General features: G+C 33.7%; 2 protein-coding genes and 1 pseudogene across 3 annotated transcripts in view; 2 read left to right on the forward strand and 1 right to left on the reverse strand.

Annotated features, from left to right (window-relative positions):
- Positions 1-20: 20 nt before the first annotated feature.
- LOC116413371 (uncharacterized) lies at positions 21-7,398 on the forward strand (annotated as a pseudogene).
- Positions 7,399-8,427: 1,029 nt separating this feature from the next.
- Positions 8,428-14,461, forward strand: LOC113511061 (cytochrome c oxidase subunit 4 isoform 1, mitochondrial). The gene is made up of 6 exons (XM_026894642.3): positions 8,428-8,541; positions 9,712-9,799; positions 10,782-10,895; positions 11,310-11,502; positions 13,009-13,153; positions 14,339-14,461. Exons 2-5 carry the CDS (start codon positions 9,716-9,718, stop codon positions 13,140-13,142), a joined length of 525 nt encoding a protein of 174 aa, XP_026750443.1. The 5' UTR covers positions 8,428-8,541; positions 9,712-9,715; the 3' UTR covers positions 13,143-13,153; positions 14,339-14,461.
- Positions 14,462-15,445: 984 nt separating this feature from the next.
- LOC113523095 (inactive dipeptidyl peptidase 10) overlaps positions 15,446-21,709 on the reverse strand; it is a 329,346-nt gene continuing 323,082 nt past the window's right edge. For both annotated transcript variants that reach the window (XM_052892171.1, XM_052892160.1), the window contains one exon: positions 15,446-21,485. In XM_052892171.1, the coding sequence (XP_052748131.1) occupies positions 21,336-21,485 (150 nt within the window). In that variant the 3' untranslated portion in view covers positions 15,446-21,335. The remainder of the gene's footprint in view (positions 21,486-21,709) is intronic.

The raw sequence follows: 21,709 nt of genomic DNA on the forward strand, positions 1-21,709 counted from the left end.
ATAAAATCGCATGAGGAAATAAAATAAACTATAAAAGTACGAAATTTATTAAGTTAACATTGTCGTTGAAGGTTATAGATTTACCACCATATTTACAATAAAAATAATACTAAACATATTAGGATCAATCAATCTTATGTCGTTTTCAACACTCATTTTTTTCATTTGGAAGCTTCATCAAACAGTAGGACTTATTGTATTGTCAAAAGTCGAAGATAACAATTGATTGACAACAGAAATAATAATAAGAGAAACAACAAACAAATTATTTTTATTGCTTAAACTAAAACAAAGTAAAGAAACGTCGAGACTAGAGCAATATTACTTAGTCCATAAATATCTGGTCTCGCTCACTTTAGAGGACTATGCAAATTTGAAACAAATAGCAAAACTAACCAGAGTTGATAAGAAGAAAATAAACAATGAAACGCTATACTTTATGACTGCATTAAATGAATTATTAAACGAAGATGTCGATGCATTTGCTACAGATGTCGAAAACAAAGATGTCCTGAATCATATTAATGTATTTGTCGATGTCCTTAAGCTTTATAGAAGGGAGCGAATAAATTACCAGTTAGATACCAGATATTGATGCGCAAATTGTAAAATATCTGAAAGATGACGATATCGTGTCATATAATTATACGCACGATAGTAATTCGAATTTATTAGATACTGCAGAAAATGAAACGTTCAGCGATGAAATTGGATTTTGGGGTAATTTTTCTGTTTACTTATTAAAACTTTTTATTTGTTTCTTACATTAGTCTGTTTACTTTCGCACTGGGGCAACATATTAAATGCAACATTTTTTATGTATGACAAATTGGATATTTAAAAGAGTTGGGCTATCTTGTCGTATACAACAAGGTATAATCTGTTAATTTATTTAATTTATTATATTGAATTTAAATGATTTGGTTCACAGAGCCGAGTGGCCGTCGAATTTATATGGGTCATAGAACTAAAATCAAACATTTTCCGTTCATGGCCAGCATCCAGATCTTCAACAAGTTTCAATGTGGTGGATCTATTATCAAATCGGACTTGATTATCAGTGCCTCGTCTTGTTTACAATTGTAAGAGTATTTTCAAATCATTAATTTAATATTTCTTGCTACTCGTACTATACTCTCATGTTCTCCAATGTGTTTAAAATATTAACAGTTATTAATATCGATGCCAGAGGAAGACTTTGTATAAAAGTTTGTTTCGGTTTGAAGGGTGGGATATAGCAGTGAAATTACCGGGTACAGAGGAATAACACCTGAGTCCTCAGGTATGACAACGCATGAGGGGTATCATGGGCGAAATAGTGTACTCTGTTATGTCCATGGTACTGCTCATGTCTATAGGCGACGGTTACCACTTTCCATCAGATAGGCCGTCAGCTTGTTTGCCATTCTAAGTTGTATAAAAAAGTTATTAATATTTATAAATATTGCATCCTGGTTGTAGCATCCAAAACATGTTTTATATGTACGAGTATATTTATACCTAAAGGTTCGTTGTCCAGTTGTAAAATTAAAGAATTTCATACATTTACTATGTATGTTTATTATTTTCGACAATTGTTGCATTGAACGACAACATAACCTTCAAGAAAAGAGCATATTCCTTTTTAAAAGGCCGGCAGCACACCTGCAATGCCGCTGGTGTTGTGGGTGTCCATGGGCGGCGGTAGTCACTTACCATCAGGTGAGCCGCATGCTCGTTTGCCCCCTGTGTTGTAAAAAAAAATTGACTTCATTCTGAAGTCTTCCTCAGGGTGAGTAATTAAGTTTTAAAAAATAATGCGCGTCTTTTAATTGATATTGTTTTATTAACTTTACTGGCCTTCATTTTAATACTCTCTATATATGTATTTTTTCATTATGTATCTTCTATTTTTACACGTTGGTATTTATTTTTTTATCCAAATTTAAAGGGCTTGGAACAACCGCTTTTTCCGTGAGAATCCAGCATTCCTCTCTGTCAGAGTCGGCAGTAGCTTCTACAATGGTGGTGGAGAGAATATCCCTGTTCTGGAAGTTTACTTCCACCCTGAATATAATCCTAGAACCTTACAAAACAACATATGTTTGCTGCGGCTGACAAGGAAAATAAAGTTTAAAAAAAAGAGTAAGAGGGTAAGTAAAGATAGATTTTGATAGAAGGGATTCAAGTCTCCCGTTGAGAACTGATGGCGTCACTATTGTTGGTTGGGGAGCCAAACGAGTAAGTTATTTTATAACCAGAATAATTATTTTTAATAATATATAGTAGGTTATTATGTTTAGATTTGGAAGTTTCTCTGTTTGTTTAATACACTGCCTTGCCTTCAACGATCATTTTACAATAATAATTACATATTAAAAATATTTGTATGCGTTTACTATAAATTATACCTATGTGTGTGTTTAAAATTGTATTTGGATATGTGTATTAACTAGCTTTTATATTTGTTTGCAATTTTGAATATCAAACAAGCTGACGGCCCACCTGATGGAAAGTGGTAACCGTCGCCTATAGACATGAACAGTACCATGGACATAACAGAGTATATTATGTTACCCATGATACCTTTCCCGTGTTGCCTTTCCTAAGAACTAAGGTTTTAACTTAAGGGTTACGCCTCTGTACTTTGTAATTTAATTGCCATATCTCTTATATAGCCATATACCATGTAACGTGGGGGGAAAGGGATTGTTAGCAATGGAGCTTGACAGCCCCATTGCTAGCAATATGCCCTATTAGGTCGACTACCACGTGGTTCCCCCTGGAAACCATCGTGAACAATTCTTGTTGAATTCGTCGCGATGGGCTAACTGACTTGCTCCATCCTCACCTACTATCCTTCACTGGTGCCCCGCTGGTGTATACCGTTAGTGCGGGTGGGGTAACCATTCCATTATCACCCATTAAAAAAAAATGTAGGTAACGTTTACACAAAACTTTATAACGAGTGGTTCATTAATGGAGTGGTTCATTGTTTCAGTCCAGTAATATTTTGAATGACCCGTGGGCCAACATACTGTCGTTCTATGTATTGGACCCTTATCCTTTGGACCAATGCCAAGATATCTACTCCAGGTAATTAACCCTCCGCCAACCATGTGTTTTTTTGCACACCGTCAACTGTCACGGACAATATCGTCCCAAACGATAATTTGACCTACTTAAAGGTAGTGAAAAATTCCAAAAAAATTCGGGAAATATGTTCTAGATTTCTTTTTTCTCTTTCCATAGTTTTTGACTTGAATACTTTACCCGGTGGTGGAATAAAATTTAGTAATCTCTACAAAAACCGTAATTTCTAAGATTTCACTAAAAATCTTGGATATAAATTAGTTTTAAGAAGAAGTGTTTTGGAGATTTATTCCTCATATAAGCGTTTTTCAAAACCTAACTTTCACTTGCAATAATTTTGTTTTATTTTCAGCGAATACGTCACGAAAAAGCATTTTTGTGCAGGCTTCATGTCTAAAGGGAGCGGTGCGTGCAATGTAAGTCTAGACAATTTTCTTTTTTTTATATTACTTAACAATTTATTAACGGTAAATGCATAATCGTAGATGAAGAATAGACGCCGTGAGCTTCCTTTCTCGTGGGTGTCTTAATAGGTGACTAGGGGAACTTAATAGTAGAGGGATAGGCAACAGTGCAAAGCCTAACTGTGGTTGCCAACCCGTCTGCCAAGCGTGGCAACTACTGCTAAAACCTCTCTTTATGGGAAAAGTCAATGTTCAGCAGTGGACAGTTAATGACTGTTATGGTATAACCCACCCGTGTATCAAATTTCACTAAAATCCATTCAGCAGTTTTTTTATGGGTAAAAATGGCATGGTTACCCCGCCTGTGCTATCAATATGAACTGGCGGGGTACCATTGAGAGGTCATTTGGCCCATTGTGTCGAATTTAACAAGATCTAATCACAATGGTTTTTAGTGGGAACCGTGTAGAGGTCGAGCTGATAAGGTATATCACTAGTAATGGCGCTGTTAGAGCCCATTACTAACGATCCTTTTCCGCTCTACGTTTAATAGTTTGTGTGTTAAATAGTAATAAACATCCATTTTCCATCCATTCCATCCATCCATTACATTAATAGAATTGTATTTTTATATTATTTGTGGACATTTAAATTGGGGAATTACTTGAAAAACACGATTAAACTTTTACCTAAAAAATACCTTTCTACACTAATATTATAAAGAGGAAAGCTTTGTGTATATGTATGTTTGTAATGAATAAATTCAAAAACTACTTTGCCGATTTCAAAAATTCTTTCATCATTAGAAAGCTACATGCACCTTAAGTAACATAGGCTATATTTATTGCTAGAAAACATTAAGGGTCCTTACTAAAACTTTAGTAACGTAACTCAAGGTGTTAAAAAATGCTATAAAATATCTTTCGTCCCGTGCGCTGCGGAAACTATTGGTGATAGAACAAAAGTATGTTCTACAATATTGAAGAAAATATCAATAACTACAAAAAACTTCGCGATACTATATGTCCAACTATTATCGTTATTTCCCAATAACCACTTTTTAAAATGTTGTAAAAATGTCCACAATGTAATAAATAAGTATGCGATTATTACCAATATTAAGATTTAATTGTTAATACAGCGCGACGTAGGTGGTCCGGGAATTGTAAACGGTCTACTAACTGGCATCATTAGCTTCGGGTCTCCAGTTTGCGGCACCCCGGACGCACCGACCGTCTTCACCAAAGACACGACAACCATCTTTAGCTAGATTCGTGTTTTTTATTAGCTAGTCTAGTTGTATTCTGCGGCTCCGGTCGCGTAAGCAGCACCGAAAGTACCTAATGTGCTAACTTAGGATACAAAACACTCGTGTGCCAAATTTTATCCAAATCCCTTGATTAGTTTTTAGGTGAAAAAGTAGCATTCATTTATCCGTCTATCATAATACATTTTCGTATTTATAATATTAACTAACTTTTACTCGCGGCTTCGACCGCATGACCGGGATATGTTTAGTGACCGAAATAAAAAGTAGTCTATATCCTGTGTCTATACATAGTGATTGGTTAAACTGTTCAGGCGCTATAAGATAATAAACAAACAAACTGATTTTCACATTGTTGTTTATACCACTGAGGTGGCAAACAAGCATACGGCCCACCTGATGGTAAGCGATTACCGTAGCCTATGAACGCCTGCAATACCAGAGGTATTACGCGCACGTTGCCGACCCTGAAGAAACCTCTTTACCCTCCTTTTGAAGAACCCCATGCTGTAGTCTCTTGGGAAAACCTCGGCAGGGAGCTCATTCCATAACCTAAGTGTTCGTGGGAGAAAACATCTCTGAAACTGCGTTGTACGCGACCATTTGGGCATGTAGACATGTATAATATTAGTAAGGATAAGATTATTTTCCAGAAAGTTCCACTCGTATCATGGGGTGGGCATCAAACGCAATCACAGACAATGTCTCACTTCTTACCCCATCTTTAGTGTTCTTCATTTTACACGAAGGAGGACCTGAATAAGGCAACCGACTGTACTGTAGAGGCTAAGTTCTGGTCCAAATATATTCGGGTTGCCTATTGACTTGAAAGAAGACTGCCCACCTGGACGCTCTCCCCCCTTAAATACGCCTATTTTTAACTAGATCTCTTTAAAAAAAGTTTGTCAAAACAGATACATTTTTTTATTTTTGTCGGATACAATTAGGAAGGGATTTTGTTTCCTGTATATTTTTGTGAGAGAGTAAATAGAGTGTTTTTCTTATTAAAAGTTTTATTTTCAGAACGTGCCCTACACCGAGAAGCATAAAACTCTGAAACCTTTCAGAGATCCATATACACCAGTTGCAATACACGACACGTCTGTAGCGTCCACTTCATTTAAAGTAGACCCCATTGCAGGTCCATTAAAACCTATATCTATATCTGAAACAGACGCATTAAGAATTTTAGACGATAACTTTTTTTTAAAGAAATTTAAAAATTTTTTTTAAAAGGCTTTTTAAAGAATTCCTCACAACTATGTTCGGAAGTAATGAAATAGAGCAATACCAAGAATTATTTAAAGATACAAAGGAAAATGTAGTAAGGAGTGACGTAAGTAAGAAAATTCCTGTTGACGATTTTAACGTCAAAATAGCACAACCTGAGACAGCTACTGTCATTGGTATTGTTGATCCGGACAGTAACGAACCGGTTACAAATATTGAAAATGGTTATACAGTGTTAGAGAATCAGAATTTAGACAAGCAGATAGAAGATGTTAAATTAATAGACAATATCGATATAAAAGATATCGCAGAAGAAACTAAAAGCAAGCCTAATGATGTAAACGAGGAAAAATTGTTCAAACTTCTGAAAAATAAAAGCAAATTTGGAAAATTAAAAAATCTTGACAATTCTGTTTTGACCTATCTTTCTGATAGTGAAAAAAAGGATAATAATTCAGATAGTGATAGTAATGACGATAATATCCAAGACGGTCTGAGTATAGCTACGAACACTTTTAAAGATATGACGTATAGAAATAATGAAATGAGTGATTTTGATAGTTTCTTGCCGAAAAGTGAATTGTATGATTTATCAGAGACAATTGACGGAGAAACTAAAAAATAAATAATAAAAAATTTATAAAAGAAAAGTCTATGAAACTTATTACAGTATGCAACGATTTTTTTCCTAAAATTGACTTAGAATGTTTTGAAGTAGTAACAAAAAACTAAAGTTTGGAACACATATAGCTTTCTTTTTTGTCTTTTATGTATGCACAGTAAGTAAGCTATACCTATAAAATCGATAATACCGGCTGACTGTCAACGCACAGCCAAAACTACTAAGTCTAGAAAATAAGCAATTTTAACATAGGTTTACATAACTTCAAAAACGTGCCGTTCGAGCGATCTACTGTATGAAGAGTCGTGACTCATTAAGAGAGAAATTCAAAGAGGCAAATATTCTCACCGTTGCTTCTCAATTTATATATTCAAATATCCTATATGTTCATAAAAATCTTGACTTATTTCCAAAAAACAGCAATATTCATAATATTAATACCAGATTTAAAGACAAACTTGCTGTCCCCAAGTATCGTTTAGAAAAAGTTAATAGGTCTTTTATGGGAATAGGTATAAAAATTTACAATAAGATACCAAAGGATATGTTGGAATTACCCTTAAATAAATTCAAAACATCTGTTAAATCATATTTACTGAGCAAAGCCTATTACTCACTAAACGATTACTTGAATGACGAGTGTGCATGGCAATAGTTGTTCATGCACTGAATTTTCATTTAATGTTAGACATAGACACCTATATAAATATACATTGTAAATAAACTGGCTTTAAAAAAAAAGTAATTCAATTGAGTTTCTTGCCAGTTCTTCTCAATTGGATCTATATACCGAACTGGACGGTAGGGAAAAAATTAAAATTATATGTAAAAATATGACGTTCATAAGCGGCTAAAATGTCCTACATGAATAAATGATTTTTGAATTTGAATTTGAATTTGAATTTGAATAAGGTATTTAATTATTGAAAAGAAAAAACATAATACCACACATGCAATGCCGCAGGCAAAAGCTATTTTTTTAATAAAATTTTTAAAATATTATCAATGGTTGTTTTCATTGATTCGATCTACCTACTTAAGTATCTGTTTATTATAAAATTGTTGTTTTCTAATCTTTAACTGGTGATTTGTGAAATAGTTGACCAGTTAAAGATTGTGAGATTAGTGCTGATTCGTACTGATTAATGTTCTAGAGAAACTTGTCTGTCTTACGTGCACACTCGACGACTTCTAGCCACCCAAACGAGCCGGTTTCTGATAGGGCTTAGTACCATAGACTAAATACATATGATATGCAGATTATACAAAAGACCGCAGAGTACGTCTGGTGTTTATCGACTACGAGAAAATTTTTGACTTGGTTGAGACATGGGTGGTATTACATTCCCTCCAGCGGTGCCAGATTTAAACTCAGTAAGTCCAACTTCGATTGAGTCTTTTTTTAATGGGTGATAATGGTAACCCCACCTGCGCTATCGGTATACACAGGCGGGGCATCAGTGAAGGATAATAGGTGAGGATGAAACAGGTCAGTTAGCTCATCGTCATGAATTCAACAAGAATTGTTCACGATGGTATCCAGGGGAAACCACGTGGAGGTCGACCTAATAGGGCGTATTGCTAGCAATGGGGCTCTCAAACACCATTGCTAACAATTCCTTTCCCCCCTTTGATTGAGAATCGCACCATCTTTCTAGAAGGCGTCACAAACTTTGTCTCCACTTCTAATTATGTTTACAAAAACGAAAGTCTAAAAGTTAATATTAATTTAATATACCTAAGCTAAGAATACAAGATTATTGCTTTCATCATTGCTGTGAAATTATTTTATGAATAATACTTGAAATTGAATTATGCGTAAAATGGAACATCAATCGTTCACAAAAACTATAGTTTGACAAAACAGAGGGCGCTAAAGTTTTTCATTCGTATTGGGTGTTGAAGTGGATAGAATAATTTTGTAATTAGCAAATCACATTTAAAAGGTAAAGAAAAGATTATTTGCACTTTACAATTATGTGGTAATTTTATTTAAGTTCAGTATTTTCATTTCTACAGGTAAAGTTTTGTTACGTCTTTAGGTAAAAAAATAAGGCATCAATTTTTTTCTGTCGTAATTCGAAATTTAAATTTTTAATTGTAAATCAGGTTTGTGCTTTGTTTTACTTGTATTTTCGATTTAATCCACAAACTTGACGCTTCTCATTTGTCCTTATTCTATAAAAAACATTAAGGTCGGTAAAATATCTGATTATGTAACTCATTATCGATTCCCTGTAGCGAAATAACCTAGCTTTTTGACTTATGTGTTATCTTAAAACCTTTGACTGCAGACAGGTGTATTTTTCTTTAGGGTTTTATGATACTTAGCAGACATTTTCCATAATAATACTGAAATAGGGCAACCTAGAAACTTATCAATTAGGAAAATGCATTTGCTTTTGCTTCACTGTGAAAACGACAGAATTTATTGATATATAGGATTTATTGATAGAGTATTATGACAAATTACCTATAATCATCACTAAAGCCTGACTGCGGTTGCCAATCTGGCTGTCAAGCATGGCAACTGCTATTTAAAGCTCCCAGGGGGGAAGATAAGTTCAGCAGTAGACAGATAAAGGCCGATATGAGGACTTATAATCTTATAAATGACAATATTAAAGTAAGTTACTTATCATCTAATTTTGGTTTAGGAGAAAAGCTCTTAGCATCAAGTAAATACATAATGCGTACTGCCTTATGTATTTTATATATCCATATTTTTGTACTAATAAGTAACTGAATGTTTAAGTATAAAAGATACTTCAAGTATTTATTAAAAAAAATTTTACATAATGGATGATAATGGAATGTTAACCCTATCCGTGCTAATGGTATATGTTGGTTGGGCATCAGTAAGACGTGATTGGTGAGAATGAAGACAGGTCAATTGTACCATCATGATGAATTCTACAAGAATTAACTGCTATTGCGTTTCTAGGGGGAACTAGTGGTTAATCTGATAGGGCTACTAGCAATAATGCTGTTGGATACCTTATTACTAACAATCCCTTACTCCCCACTATAAAAATATAACATATATACAAAATCTATTGATTTGATTCTATGTATTTATGTGGTAAGTAACAGTTTTATTTATATTGTGTGTTTAGCAATATGGCCAATTACCTGATGCGCCGTGCACTGCTAGAAGCAGTCCGCGTACCTGCTGGAGCCAGGTCCGTCAGCGAACTCGCAAAGGTACGTACAAGATAGACAATAAGTGTCAGATTTTGTATTATGAGGAATCATGTAACAAACATTTGATTGTATCCAAAACACCCAGATCTGATACGATTCACTTAAATTGGTTGAATTGGGAATTGTACAAAATTGTATAAAATTGGGGTCATAGACCTCATTTTGTGCAAAGCAATATGCTCACCATTGCACCATGAGGGTTGTTAAAAATACTACTTCCTTTTCACTTAAAAGATGTGTAAATATTATTATTTGTTGAGGGATGAGTGTATATTATTAGCTTTATTGGATAAAGATAGAATGGTGCATCTGCCTATATTGACAGTGCATAATGATGGGGCACCAGTGAAGGCTGAAATTGAGGTCAAAACAGTTGGCCCATCATGTTGTCCGTGTTAACAGTTAACACTGGCAGGCCACCAGGGAGGGATTAGTTAGAATGAAAATGCAGGTCAGTTAGCCCATCGTGATGAATACACCTAATATAAAATTTCTGTTTAGCCAAAGGTTGACTGGGAGAGAATGCTATATAGTATTAAGTCCACCTTTTGTACCACTAATTTTTTTTGTAATGTGGTCAATAAAGAGTAATAAATAAATAAATGACCTAAACAAATAAACCTAGAATTCAGCATGATGGTTTCCAGGGGGAACCACATGGAAGTTGACATGGTATATTGTTAATAATGGAACTGGTTAAAATTAATAAGGGAAATAATTGTTAGTAATGCAGACTACTAACAATTATTTCCCCCTAAGCAGAATCAAGGATGCACTCACAATGCACTTTGTGTATGGTTATATTTGCAGCATATTGTGTCATATTCATGATTGTGTTAATTTCTATAAAGAATGGTTAACATTTTCCATCAGGTAGTTTGTCAGCTTCTTTGTCATTTAAAATTGATTCAAAAATTAAACAAACTATACACTGAATTATATAAAAAAATATTTTTAAATATATTGATTACTCTCCAAACAGGTTGGAAACCGCGAGTGGGTGGGTTACGGGTACAATGGACAGCCCAACTACGCTGACAGGCCCGACTTCCCCCTGCCCGCTGTTAGGTTCCGCCCCGACACCCCTGATATCAAGGTATGTGTATATCAATAATTCTATATTTTCAGAACCATCCTCTCTTTTATAACTTTTTTTTTTGAAAAAGCTGTTATTACGTAAGGTACCTTAAAGTCTTATAAATTACAATATTCACTCTGACTGATGAGATGAGACTCCTAGTATAGCCCTCACAATAGCCCGCTGAGTAACTTAAAGCTATAATAAGCTAGAATACTAAGACAGCATTGAAATTATGCATTCCTATTAAAACATAAAAAAACTGTTTCTAGCAGTGCAGAAATAGATAGATAGATAATTTATTTACATTACTTACAGCACACAGATTACCATAAAAAAAACATACACATAATACACAACAAAAGAGATAAAAGAATGAAAATAAAAAAGCACAAATATTTTACAAGTTTGTTTATATTTTTTTTATTTTAGATTCTCCGCGAAAAAGAAAAGGGAGACTGGCGAAAACTGACCCTCGAAGAGAAAAAGGCGCTATACCGCGCGTCCTTCTGTCAGACTTTCGCCGAGTTCCAAGCGCCCACTGGCGAATGGAAGGCGGTCGTTGGATGGGGTTTGGCAATCGCTTCCATCTCTGTCTGGATCTATATGGGCATGAAACTCTTTGGTTAGTATAGAAACATTATTCTTTTTTACTAAAGAGGAGTGATTTATTACATAAGTCATCCCCATCCGTACTTAGTTCCATTTGTGTTTGCTATTAAAGCAGCTATGGTTTTTTTTAATGGATGATAATGGAATAGTAACCCCGCCCGCGCTAACAGTATACGTTGGCGAGGCACCAGTGAGGGATGATAGATGAGAATGAAAAAGGCAGGTCAGTTAGCCCATCGTTATGAATAAAATTGGAATTCAGTACGTTAGTTAGTTAGCACGGTAGTCAGTACGATGGTTTCCAGGGGGGCCACGTGAAGGTGGACCTGAAAGTATATATTGCTAGCAATGGGACTGATAGTCCGCATTACTAACAATCTCTCCTCCCCCCACCAGCAGCTATGGTTGCATGGTTGTATTTCAGTTTGAATGTTAATAAGATATGGCAATGAAATTACGGGGTGCATAGATATAACATTGTAGTCCTCAGGAAAGGCGGTACTATAGGTATCGGAACATATTCTGCCATGTTTGTGATGCTGTACATGAATCAGAATGTGACGGCCCATTTGATGGAAAGTGGTAACCATAGCCTGTAGATACAAACAGCACTGCATATCGCCGTGTTTTTTTTTTTTATATACATCTTAGAATGGCAAACAAGCTGACGGTCCACCTGATGGAAAGTGATAACCATCGCCTATAGATATGAGCAGTACCATGGACATAACTGAGTATACTGTTTCGCCCATGATATCTCCCATGCCTTGCCATTCTTGAGGACTCAGGTGTTATTCCTCTGTACCCATTAAATTCACGCCTTACCCCACCCTTCAAACCGAAACACAGCCATGCAAACAAAACTGCTTCACGGTTGAAACACGAATGGGAAGAGGTACCCAAGCAATCGACTTTTGTACAAAGTCTCCCTCTGGTAAATCATGTGTACAGTATTTCTAATATGTGTTGTCATTCTTTAAGACTATTATATTATGCCTCCGTATTCTGTAATTTACAGACATATTAATATTATTAATTAAAACGTTAAATGCGAGAAAACATTTAATATGAGTACTTCCTTTGTGAACAAAAAAATTGTTTAAGGATGTAACAAGTTTAAACAATGTAGGCTTTCTTTTTTAATTTTATATATATATATTTTGTGTTGTTTCTTTATTATAATTCTTAATATATGGATTTTTTTTTAACCCCTGTGTGGGTGTTGTCGCATATTTCTTGTAAAATAAATTTTCTTTTTTTCTTTTTTTTAAAAAAATAAACATTTAATTTAATTATTATTTACTTGAAACTTAAAATGCAAAGTATTACATATAAAAAGCATTAGTACATGTTTCGCCATAAATAGACATGTAAATGTTGAATCTATTATTATATGTTCCTCTTTTTTACATCTTTCCAAGAACTATATTTTTTATAGCTTAACTTGAAAAAATACTTTAATCCGCTGACAAAATATTGGCAACCCTAGTTTAAATAAATGCTGTAATGATTGTCACAGTGTACAGCCCTATACCGGAGACGTTCAGCGAGGAGCGCCAGAAGGCGCAGCTGCGGCGCATGCTCGACCTCAAGGTCAACCCGGTGGACGGGCTCGCGTCCAAATGGGACTACGAGAACAACCGCTGGAAGTAAGCTGGCCCGCTGTGAGTATCGCTGCTATTCGACACTCTATTTTTTAAGTACTTTTCAAGAAGAGGTTCAAATCAAATTATTTATTTGTACTAAGTAGTTATATATATTTATATACTTATTACATTAGATTTTCAATAAGCATCACTGCCATTTGATTGTAGATAGATAGATAGATACTCTTTATTGTTTCCTCCAAAAGATTACAATAGTAAACTTACTATAAATTGTACTTTATTTCTACATAGTTTTCAAAAGTAAATGCTCCTTAATTAGTCTTTTACAACATATAAATAAGATGATTTTGTGAAATAGACAGGATTTACTCTTGTATTGATTCCATCGATTTATCTGTATTTTCAATAGACTCTGTTACGTATGCTCGGAACGCACCCAGTCCTGTCAGCACCTCAACACTGAAGTGTCAAATGACCTATGTCATACTTTTGAGCTGTCTGCTGTCACTTGCTTTTTACAAATTAATTACGTCCAATGATCCTGTTGTTAGTGATAATAAAAAGTAAATAGAATTACATTCTTCTTATTAAATATTACATACAATATAAGAACCCACCAAATACAACAGACTCAAAAAAAAGAAGCGGGTTCTCGATTCGATTCTATTTATGTTTGCTGCCTCATAACTTCGTCAGTTGTAAATCCATTTTCATCAATATATCCCTTTAGATAAAAAAAAAATACTTTTTTTATTTGTAGGGATATATATACAGATTGGTGCTATAGAAATTTTATCAAAATTTGCTTTATTTTTTAAATCCAAATAGCCAATTTTGTCACAATTAAAATTGTTATTTTTTGAGGAACACAATCTCAATTAGCCAAATATTATTTTATTTAATTATTAGTAATTTAAAATAATAATGAGAACAATTTAGAATACTGTTGTAAGTTGAAATTTCACCAGATGGAATGTGATGATCACCAGTATACAGGAACAGTACTTCTGCTGAACATAGATCTCCTTCAGTTGCCACATTTGGTAGGCAGGTTGGCAACCACACTTAGGTTTTAGTGATGTGTTTAGAGGGACGCTACTGCCCATCCCTCGACTATTAAGTTTCTTTAGTCACCTCTTACGACACCCATGGAAAAGGAAACTGTGGCCCATTCTATGCCGGGACCACACAGCGTCTTTTATGAATTATTAAAGTTAATGTTATTTATATTTAATTCTACAGATGGCTCTGTGGTGCTATGTCTGCGGCCGGCGCCTCGCTTCCTCGGCAATAGAGTAGACAATGTAATATAAGCAAACAATAACTTAACTCTGTAAGATATGTAATAAATGTGATTCCAATCAGTTGGTGTAGTTTGACTTTTAATGGACTTCATACATGATTCTTTTTTTTTATTTGCACAACTGTGTTTCAGTTTGAAGGGTGGGATATGGCAGTGAATTTACTAGGTACAGAGGAATAACACCTGAGTTCTCAGGAATGGGAACGCATGGGGGGTATCATGGGCGAAACGGTATACTCTGTTATGTCCATGGTACTGCTCATGTCTATAGGCGACGGTTACCACTTTCCATCAGGTGGGCCGTCAGCTTGTTTGCCATTCTGAGTTGTATAAAAAATTTATTACGACCATGTTTCACGGCTGTACACTAAAAAAAAAATTTCTCGTGCGTATGCTGTTGACGTAAGCGATAGTGGTGGTGGGGCCGATTGGATAGCACTATCCAGTCGTGTTCTCGTGTTGCCAGGGTATAGATTTTTTTTAATGGATGACAATGGAATGGTAACCCCGCCTGCGCTATCGGTATACACTGGCGGGGCACCAGTGAGGGATGATTGGTGAGGATGAAATGGGATGTCAGCCCATCGTGACGAATTCAACGATAAATTACTCAAGATGATTTCTAGGGAAAGGGAAATGTGGAAGTCGACCTGATGGGGTATATTGATAACAGTAGGGACTAACCTCCCTATTACTGGGGGGAAAAGGATTATTAGCAATCGAGTTCGACATTGCTAGCAATATGCCCTATCAGGTCGACCTCCACGTGGTTCCCCCTGGAAATCATCGTGCTTGATGACCTGCTTCATCCTCATCTATCATCTCTCACTGGTGCCCCGCCGGTGTATACCGATAACGCGGGTGGGGTTACCATTCCATTATCACTCATTAAAAAACCTCCCTATTACTAACAATCCTTCTCCCCCCCACCCCCCCGGGTACGGATATGATTCAGAGTCGATTCGTCGGGTGGAGTTGGGACAATCAGTGCATACCGTACCCATAGTACATGATACAATATTGGGTGTAAAATGATTACAACACTGTTGTATTGGGAACAACATTTTATTTTTTCTTATAAAAACAACATTTCAACATAAATAAACAATGTTATCGTCCACTGAGCATCGTTTAAAACATTTATTTATATTTATGAACATAGCAATGTGCTGTTTCTCATTTATAGCTAATCGTTTTATTTAAATATATTTTATTATTAAACTTGGGGATAAATTCAACATAGGTAATCTACGTGCATTTTATTGGCTATTATTATTCTTTTTAGAGAATTCAACAAAGGAATGTATTGTATTCTGCCATATTATATTTAATTTTATTGTGTTTTTGGTCTATCTATGGTAAATTACTTAATTTTGCATAGATATCTACGTGACGGTGTGGGAGTCAATTTAGTTAACAATTTTATTCCTTTGAACAATAATAGATCCTAAGGATTCCCACGCTAAAAAGTGATGGAGAATTTTGGAAAATGTTTCATTTACTCTGCTGAACACTCTAAATTATATTATCAGCAATACTATTATTAAATATTTTAGAATTAAAAAGTTACAAGTTTTTTTCCGTAGACAATAATAGTGTCAATTCTGAGCCTTGATTTTTCTAAACTTGTCTCTGAAATAGTAAAATTAATATTCTAAGGACCAATATAAACTAAAATTGTAATATATATTAGAATTTCATATATATGAACCAAATTAATTTAAATTTAGTTTATGATGGTCCATACAATAATAATTTCGCAAAATTATCAAATTAAAATATTAGATTAAGTGATTAGTTTAGGAAAATCGCGCTTCAGAATCGGACCCAATGTTACCAACGTAAGTAGAAAACAGGTGGTGTTCCATGAAATGAAATTCCGAATTTTCGCGCTCAATTTCGTGTTTTTGTTTATACCGAAATCGAGCCAGTAAATGGAGCTTAACATTTCGTCCATCATAAATCCTATCCTAATAGTCCAGAGGAACGATATTTTAACATTCTTAATAATTTTAAACGGCATGTATTATGTAATTTTAACATCAAATTTCAGTTTCGGTCGTCCCCGAAATTTCGGAAATCATTTCATGGTAGGTTTACAGATATTAGATAAATAACTAGAGTTATTTATAAGAAACGGCCTGACTGATACTTTCATAAAATATCGGGAAATGGACAAAACAATGCGATCAATTTGGTTATATTTGGAGATTTGTAATTTAATCAGCCCTCTAGATAAGTGAGAAGCAAATCTGTCAGTGGATTATTATTAGCGCACGTGTGAGATTGAACGAAACGTCAAATGTTGCTATCTCGTTTTATCAAATGCATTCTGTAGTGATAACAAATATACATATTAATGGTTCTGTTTGCCACTCGTGTATGTAGCGAGATTAGCTAATTAGAAAGAAATATCTATAGGGCGCATTGTGTCCTGTTGTATAAAATAGTGGCGTACATGAAATAATTTTTAAGGTGGGCTTGGCTGCTTAGAAAAGGAATACATTATTATGTACTCTCAGAGATATCATAGTGAAGTTTTGCTTAGAGCGTGAGGTGGGCATCAGTCAGTTTAGAGGTGGGCACGAAATACCCACTATCCCTCAAATAAACCTATTTTTTAATATGTGACAATGGAGTAATTATTCCACTGCTGGTGGGGCACTTATTAGAGAATTAAAAAAAATTTACCATGACGGTTTCTAGGGGCAACCGCGTGGAGGTCGGTCTGATATATTGCTAACAATGAGCCCATTACTAACAATTTCTTCAAATACGCCTACACGAGGTTTAAATGATCACTCAGTACTTGCTCTGAAGCCTGTCTGTTCCTTTGCAAAGTAGGACAACATTTACATTTTAAACTTGTAACTTTTTGACTACACATTTAAAATTCGTTTTAATTATATAAAAATACTGACGGACAATGCAGGAATAACCTACATTAATTTTTTTTAATTTATTTCCAATCAACATCCAATATTCGTCCGATACGTTTATTCATTGAATTAATTACGAAAAATTCAATATTAAATGTATATATTATTTATTAAATAAAAACACCTATCACAATTTTAGTCACGAATATCGCTGACTTTTTTATTATTATTATTCTAATTTAGTGATGGGAATAGTTTAAAAGATTTCATTCATTCGTTCGTTCTCATTCAAATTTTATTCTTTGTCACTCGCGTCGTAAAAGATGGCGCGCTATTCAATCAATTTTACAAATGACTAGACAATGACTAGAATCTAAAATAAAACGAGTAGGTATTTAATATAAATAGAATAATTAGTTGTTAAACTGTGAGAAGCTTAAAGAACAACACAGTCTCATTAACTGCTTCGAATTAAAAGGTACAAGCAGTATGTAGTACCTGATGTATAGTATATATGCCTATTAAAATAAAATTAAACTAAAAGACATTGAAATATAGTTTAGTACTAATACTAAAATCTATAATATCCTAGGTACAATAATTGTATTTTTCATTCTAGTAGTTGAAAATATTTCTTTTATTTTGATAAGTGAAATGGAATGGGGTCGATTCTGAAGATTAATTTTTCTATATATATATCAAAAATTCTAAATGCGAACTCATTATTATAATTTTATTAGAGTCAGAACTACTTATTTTTAATACAGTTTTCTTGACAACATAACATATAATATAAATATCAAATTAAAAGATAGGTTTAGGTTGCACTTCAGAATCGACCTGGATGTCTATTTTAAGGTACGGTAAGGTATTTAACTAATACGAGAACTTGATAAAAATTACTTTTCTTAGGAGTATTTATTATATTACACTATCAAATTAGGACCACGTTGTAATTATACCATATGTACCATAATAATAATAATAATTCTTTATTTGGAACAAAAACATTCGTTACAATAATATTGAAAAACGATGATATCCGCAGAAGTATAAAACTGTGTCGCGAATATCAACGACCTCCTCATTACAGGAGTTTAAACCGAAAGTTAAAATAAAAAGTAATCTCAAAAGATGATTCCTAAACTACTGATAAGGTTATAAACATTTTACAGATATGGAACGTGCATAAGTAATTAAGTTATTAGATTCGTTTAAAAACGGCCATATGGACCTATTCGATAGTGTACCTAATATTATAATGTAATATACGACCTTTACCTTAGGGAGTCTAAAACGGTCATTTTGATGATTCGTATCAAATTTGTAAAATGATTCATAATTTACAATTCATCGAAAGATTATATGAACTGTTAATGCCAAATTGTATAAATGTTGAAAGAAACTGTATAAAATATTAAGGCAAAGTTACTAACATCATCATAGGTATTTTTAATTATTCAGTGTTGCTTAGTTTACAGACTAACTTTTCTTATAAACTGAAATATTTTCATTGTCCATCGTTATGTTTCTACAAACTGTCAGATGAATTGTAAATATTTTTTTTTAAGATCACAATTATCAATCACCACTATAACGACTTTGACTCCCAGATCATAGATATTGGATACTTCTTTTTTTTTTTATTATTTAAAAAAGTAATTATTCGAAAATAAATAAATCACAAAGAAATTGGCATAAATTTTTCTTTTAATAATTGAAATATTCAACTACTAAGTAGGTATAATCTGTTTTCCTATAAAGTAAACAATCTTGGCATGTTTTTTATAGAAAAAAAAAAATGCATATAATAAATAAAAAAAGTTTTTGTTTTGTTTCTATATACGCATATTATTATTTCTATTTTATTGTTGATTACATTCTAAAAATATAGATAATAAAAGGTGAACCAGTAGAGCACTACAGGTTATAAATGAATGACCGAATGAAATTCTACAAAAAGGCATACCACACCACTATTATTTAATAGTCGTGTCAAATACAGAAAAACAGATTATCTATACAGTTATGTATTTTCCTTAAACTATTTTCGATCTGTTGCTATTATTCTCTCTATTCTGACATTTAAAGCGACATAGAAGAATATATAGAAAGGTGGTTGATACATTACGCACTAATAAAATAGAACTTTCTTACAATAATCATAAGAGAATGTCAGGAGCTGTAACTCCGATACTATAGTTTCTGAACAATTTAGGTATTTCATACATATAATATCTATTATTACATGATAATTTTACATATCTAGTATGTGGAGATTTGAACGCTACGTTTTAAATGTTGAATATGAAAGTGGATGTGAAGTAAGGGATGGCAACATAAAAATGGATGAACGAATAGACTTTGTGAAAGAAGATATGCACTAGAGCGAGCTCAACTCATTTAGACAAATGTTAGTAGGTACGTTTTCGTCGACGTGCGCATAAGAAGAAACAGCTAACATATTTATCAATCAGGCATGGAAAGGATTGTTTAATTTAAATTTTTTATCATGCAATTATTTTTCATTTCACAGTTATATAGTCTGTGAAACTTCATAGTTTGTGATTTTTTCTTGTTGATCGAATATCACACCTGTTACAATTATATTACCTGTTATATTAATAAACTTATTTGCCATTTGTCTAGGGAGGTTGGTATAAGGGCTGAAAATAAAACAGTAGATGAAGCAAACATAATATGTGAATTCTGAATAATGAGGAAAAGGCGAGGCAATGATTATGAAGTCTGTATATAGAATAGAAGATAAAATGTTATTCATTATTTCAGCTATTCCTTGTCTACTGCTAAAATATGGCTATCTATGGGGAGGGCCCCCATAAGTAGTTCAACACCTATCAATTTCCTGGAACACTTGTACGCATAGTTCTATCTATGCGTGTACGATAGTGTTTTACAAAGTCAGTAATAAAGTGCTTTTGCTTTTATAGCGACGTTTTGATATCGTAATGGAAAATTCTGTCAATAAATATATGATTATCACTGATAAAATGACAGAAGTATGTTTAAAACATCATGTAACTGAATTAGAGAAATACAACATATCCGCAGATAGATTAAAAAATAATATAAAAAAGAAAATAGATAAAGAACTCTATGACATACGAGTTATTTATCTAAAGACTGTAACTGCCAGTGTTGCCAATAATAGCTAATGTTTTATTCTTAATTGTCTATAATAAAAAAATATTCACAGCGAAAGCGTCATGGTGCCGATCTTCCGGGTTGAACACCACATCTTATACACAAACACTCACAATAAAATCGATTTGGAAGTCATACTTTGGCTCTTATGGGTCTGTCTTAATCGAGAAGTGTTATAGTCAAAATGACACGTCAAAATGTTACTTTAGGCGTAAATTTTTATCGATAAATTTGTAACTGTATTCTTGCGTTATTCCGTCGTTGTAAAAGGAAAAATTACTCCATACAAGATCATTTATGATTGTTTTTCTATCACCAGTATCTAGTAAAAATTCAATGAATTTATTTTTCTAGCATTTGTTACCAATTGAATCGATTATCGATTACGTTACATACATTTTTTTCTAAGAGTTTTTTTGTTCTAGATTAATCAATTTGGCTGTTTGAATCGTATTCTCTAGTCTTACAAATAAATCGAAATTAAATACTTTTAAAAACATTAAAACCGCTTTTGTTTTAAATTAATTGAACAGAATGAAAGTATTATTTTTAAAACTGATGTTGATGATTTTTTATCTGTTGTCTATATACATACATAACGGGAAATTAAGGAGCTTACTGTATTTTCAATTTTCCGACAATTGTTCAAAACAAATACAGTGAGTTTGTTAATTTTATGTTATATGTATTATTATGTAAACAAAATGAAAATACATAAAGAAATAGTACAAGGAACCTATTTACAACTGAGAAAACAAGAATGGACGACAGTTCTTATTGCCGGCGATTTTGTATTGCCTAAATATTGTTATTAAACAATACAAAAAGAAGTTCAATAGGCAAGTAGAATTCAACAGCCACAGTCGGGGTACGACTACCCCTCAGGTTCTGACTAGTCACGGAATGGGAACAGTCCGCCCACCCCACCCGCGTCCCAGTCAGCCACTTCCACCGGACCGAAGCACTCGTCGAAGAATTGCTCCATAGCCTTGTGCAGATGGATCGAGGACTTTCCGAAGTCGTGACCTTCGTCAGGGTACACCTGTAATACAATGATATTTGAAAAATATATTTTTCATTTAACATTTATTAAAAAAAAAAAATTGATGCTACCTGAGTTTGCGAAAGAATTTATAGAATAGGCCATCTTTTGCTTTTCCGTGGGTGTCGTAAAGGCGATTAAGAGGGCGAGGGATGGACAGCAGCGTTTCTCTAAAAATATTTTCAAAGCCTAACTACGGTTACCAACCCGCATGCCAAGCGTAA

Source organism: Galleria mellonella, unplaced genomic scaffold, assembly GCF_026898425.1.
Source record: "Galleria mellonella isolate WM207_F2 unplaced genomic scaffold, CSIRO_AGI_GalMel_v1 utg109, whole genome shotgun sequence".
NCBI lineage: Eukaryota > Metazoa > Arthropoda > Insecta > Lepidoptera > Pyralidae > Galleria > Galleria mellonella.